This window comes from Lotus japonicus, chromosome 3 (genome assembly GCF_012489685.1).
Source record: "Lotus japonicus ecotype B-129 chromosome 3, LjGifu_v1.2".
Taxonomy (NCBI): domain Eukaryota; kingdom Viridiplantae; phylum Streptophyta; class Magnoliopsida; order Fabales; family Fabaceae; genus Lotus; species Lotus japonicus.
The window spans coordinates 30,319,643-30,323,450 of NC_080043.1; the positions used below are offsets into that span (position 1 = coordinate 30,319,643).

General features: G+C 41.2%; 1 protein-coding gene across 1 annotated transcript; it reads right to left on the reverse strand.

The window, feature by feature from the left end:
* Nucleotides 1–291: 291 nt before the first annotated feature.
* Nucleotides 292–3,236, reverse strand: LOC130749130 (scarecrow-like protein 6). The gene is made up of 2 exons (XM_057602426.1): nucleotides 3,035–3,236; nucleotides 292–2,703 (listed from the first exon to the last, which is right to left on the reverse strand). Exon 2 carries the CDS (start codon nucleotides 2,696–2,698, stop codon nucleotides 575–577), a length of 2,124 nt encoding a protein of 707 aa, XP_057458409.1. The 5' UTR covers nucleotides 2,699–2,703; nucleotides 3,035–3,236; the 3' UTR covers nucleotides 292–574.
* Nucleotides 3,237–3,808: the final 572 nt, after the last annotated feature.

The window sequence follows — 3,808 nt, forward strand, 5'->3', positions numbered from 1 at the left end:
AAACTATGCATGTTTGAAAATTAATCTTCTCACAACTTATGACAGAATTAATTCTTATTCTGAGAAACAACTCCTTGGAGCTTTTAAGCAATAGAATCAATTCCGACTTATCATAAATAGAAGCATAAAACCAAACAGCACTTGTTCATCTGTTTGATTGTGTTGGAAAGTTAAATTTGGCTTTCCAGTACAAACCATGATAGGAGAATTTAAGGTGGGTTGAGGTTGACCTGAAAGAAAGCGAACTCAAACACACAATAAAACATGAAGATAAAGATAGAGACAGCATACTTAGCTAAATTGTTCGTTTCTTACTAAGCAATTTGCTTGGTGTTCAAGATAACAAAGAAACAGTTACCCATCTTAGATGATTAAGTGGGGAAGAGCATAATCAGTTAATCAGCACCCATATTCAAAGTCACATACTACTATTAAAACTATAGAATCGTAGACTCCAACCCATTTAGTTAAGAAAACATTTGGGTATGGATCACCTCAATAAGCCTAAATTACACAAACAATTACATAAACTGCAAAGTTACCAAGCACCTTTAAAATACAAGCTAGTTGCTGATCAGCATCTCCAAGTCGAAACCGAGATAAGTTCTTTTCTCTGCCAGCACAGAACAAGAGAGGAGGGTTTTCTTTCCACTTGAAATCCCCGCACAGGCGCCCTCTGTACCAAACACTCAGCTTGAGCTTCTGTGAAGTTGCTGAATGTGAATGGAGAGAATCCAGATTGAAGAAACAGGTTCCTCCATGGAGTTAATTTCTCCTGCGAATGATGGTGGCCCAGTACGATTTTCTTTATAGCTGGTTGGACGAAATGTCTCTCGATCTTTTGAAGAACATCTTGGTTCACATTTACAGCATCCAATGATTCAAGCAAAGCTGAATAACATTGAAGAACATGGCCTATGTTGTTGGGAAGTGGTAAATCGATACGATCACAGTTTCGGTCCAAAGTGACAACAATTTTTGGCCTGAGCTGTTTTACAAACTGAACCGCTAAAGGAAACAATGATGGGTAATTAGTGAAACTTGAGATTGGCATATTGACACCAATAGCCTCATTTTCAAAGAAATGAACAGGCAGGGGACAAGTAGGAGAGTTCAATGATTCAATGTTCAAAACATTGAACTCAAATGACATGTTAATGTCTTTCGCATATTGATTCAAATTGTCACAGGTGAAATTGAGCTCAAACTCATTGCAAGTTGTGGGCGAAACAACAGCAGTGACTTTAAGTGAAGGTGCTCCACTACTTCTGAAGGCAAGCTCTTGCATAAAAGAGGACCATTGCACTCCGAACCCGATATCGAAATCAATAATATGAATCCGATCAAACCTTTCCAAAGCCTCGATGAGGGATTGATTGCAAGTAAAATTGGCAAACTGAAGAACCGGTGATATCTCAGAAAACGATTTATAAGCACCAATTTTAAATATGAAACTAATAGGTGAGAAAGCCATCAAATTATGAATGTTTGAATGAAGCATTAACTGCAAGGCCTCCTTCATATAGAAAGCAGCCCTCTGAAAAGGCTTACCAGTAGGGAAGAGCTGGTGATTGAGCCGCGCCAATATCCCTTGTGCTTGAACCGGATTACCAGCTTCTATCAGTTCAGCAGTCTTGTATAGCTGATCAAAGATAGCCTGCTGGAGCTGGTGATTTGCATCGTCTCCGGTAGGATTCACCTTCTGCTGTTTACCAGAAGGAGCAACAACCAATGATTGCTGTTGTTGGATATGGTGAGGAAACAGTGGAACCTGTGTCTGAGGCCTTTTAACAAACATCTCTTGTCCAGAACCCAAAAGGGGTAACCTTGGAGCCTGATAATTGTGCCCAACCATGTGCTGAGAGAAAACTTGCTGCTCTTGCACTTGAGGGTACCTCAATGGCACAAAGAAAGAGGGATTCTCAGAGAATTGAACTTGGTTCTGGTTTAACAGAAACTGTGGGTTGATAACCTGAGGCTTCTCACCCACTACCCCAAACTCCTGCTGCTGAGAACTGAATCCACCAGGAGATGATGACACCAAAAGAGGATTGTTCATATTACCTGAAGAAGAGAACATGGATTCTGAAACCTTAGCATTGTGAGCATCCATGTTCCCAGAATTGAATCCAAAACCAGGGTAATTGTAACTCTCTGGCATAGAAGAGTTGATATCACTTTCCATGTTCAACCCTTGATCCACAACACCAAAATTTCCACTGAAATCAACATTTTGAGACCCACAACCAGTGCTTTGCAAGAGCTTGGTCAATCCTGCAGATGGGTCTTCAACATCACCCATGATTAGTCTCAGAAGAGATTGATCTTGACCATCCCAGTCTTCATGAGGAAGATTCTCTGAGACAGTTGGCACTGCTGTGGCGGTGGTGTTGGCTGAGCCACCACCACCACCGTTGCCGGAGCTGTTGCTGCTGCTGCTGCCAAGAGAGGAGGACATTGTGGAGAAGGAGGTAGGAGAGGTTGGGCTTCTTCTGGAGTCAAGAACAGAGTTGGGCTCAGTGCTGCCCACATAGCAAAAATCCTCCTTTTTGTCACTGCAGGTCCACTTTTGTGGCTGATTCTGATGATGATGATGATGTAAAAGCAGTGAGAATGAATCTGAGGATGAGGTGAAATCCAACAACACACCCTTCTTCCCTTGAAATTCCTCAAAAGGGGACAAGGGCATGGCCTTCATCTAATCTGAGAAAAGTTACAGAGAAGAAGAACAATAATAAGGGGTGCCCACAAATCCAACCACACAAAAAAAGAGAGACTCTAGTTTTTCAAAAGGTAGTAGCACCTTTGTGATTTGTTCCCCCCACACAAACCCAAACTGATAAGAATGATTTTTTAGACTAATGGACTTGGTTTTTTAGAAACCCAGAAACAAACAAACAAGGCTTAGAAATTAAGCTAAATTAGATGCTAAATGAACCATTAAGAAAAAATAAAGGGGTGAACTTTGGTGGGATATTCAAATTGTTGAGTGTCATAGTGTGTGTGAGAAATGAATGTAAACATGAGAGAGCACCTCTATGGATTTTTTGTATTTGGCTCCAAATGGTTGTGGTAGTGAAGAGAGAAAGCCATGAATGAATGAATGTGATAAATCCTTGTTGGTTTGTTTGGTTGTGTTTTCTCTGTGTGGAACACTCTTTGTTTGGTTGTGTTTTCTCAAGATGGATGCGTGCAGCGTATAAAAGTGGTAGAGTGCTCTCTCTCTCTCTCTCTCTCTCTCTCTCTCTCTCTCTCTGTTTCTACTTTTTTTTTTTTTTTCTGTAGCTTGTCTCTGCATACGTACTTTTCCCTCTGGTTGGCAGGAGTTGCAGTCGGGGGCCCATGCATTTCCCCCATTTCAAATGTAGCGCGTCAACTTCAAATTTGTATTTAAGAGATTAATTTATTTCTTTGGACTCGTTTAACCGTATTAGACATAATTGTATAAGCTTATACAATACATTATGAACTTATCCATTGTTTGAAGCTAGCATTGTATTATATAAACTCATCTATCAGCTCACCCTTATACACCAAAATGATGTATTATTTAATCAACCATGTTGGTGATAGATAATGCTTGATAAAATTTGATGTATAAGCCGCCATCACCACCACCCTCCACTTCTTCTACCATTCACCCTCCACCACAACTACTGTAAATGCCACCATCCATCACCGTCGCTGCCACCAACACCACCACCTACAACCACCTCATTCCAGCACTACCACCAGCAGCCACCACAACCACGGTCCTCCTCTAGCACCACCACCCTCCACCACCGACACCACCACTGCCATGCCGTCA

What these genes read in the sequence shown, in the direction of transcription:
- LOC130749130 (XM_057602426.1), bottom strand. Translation starts at nt 2,698, where the DNA reads ATGAAGGCCATGCCCTTGTCCCCTTTTGAGGAATTTCAAGGGAAGAAG.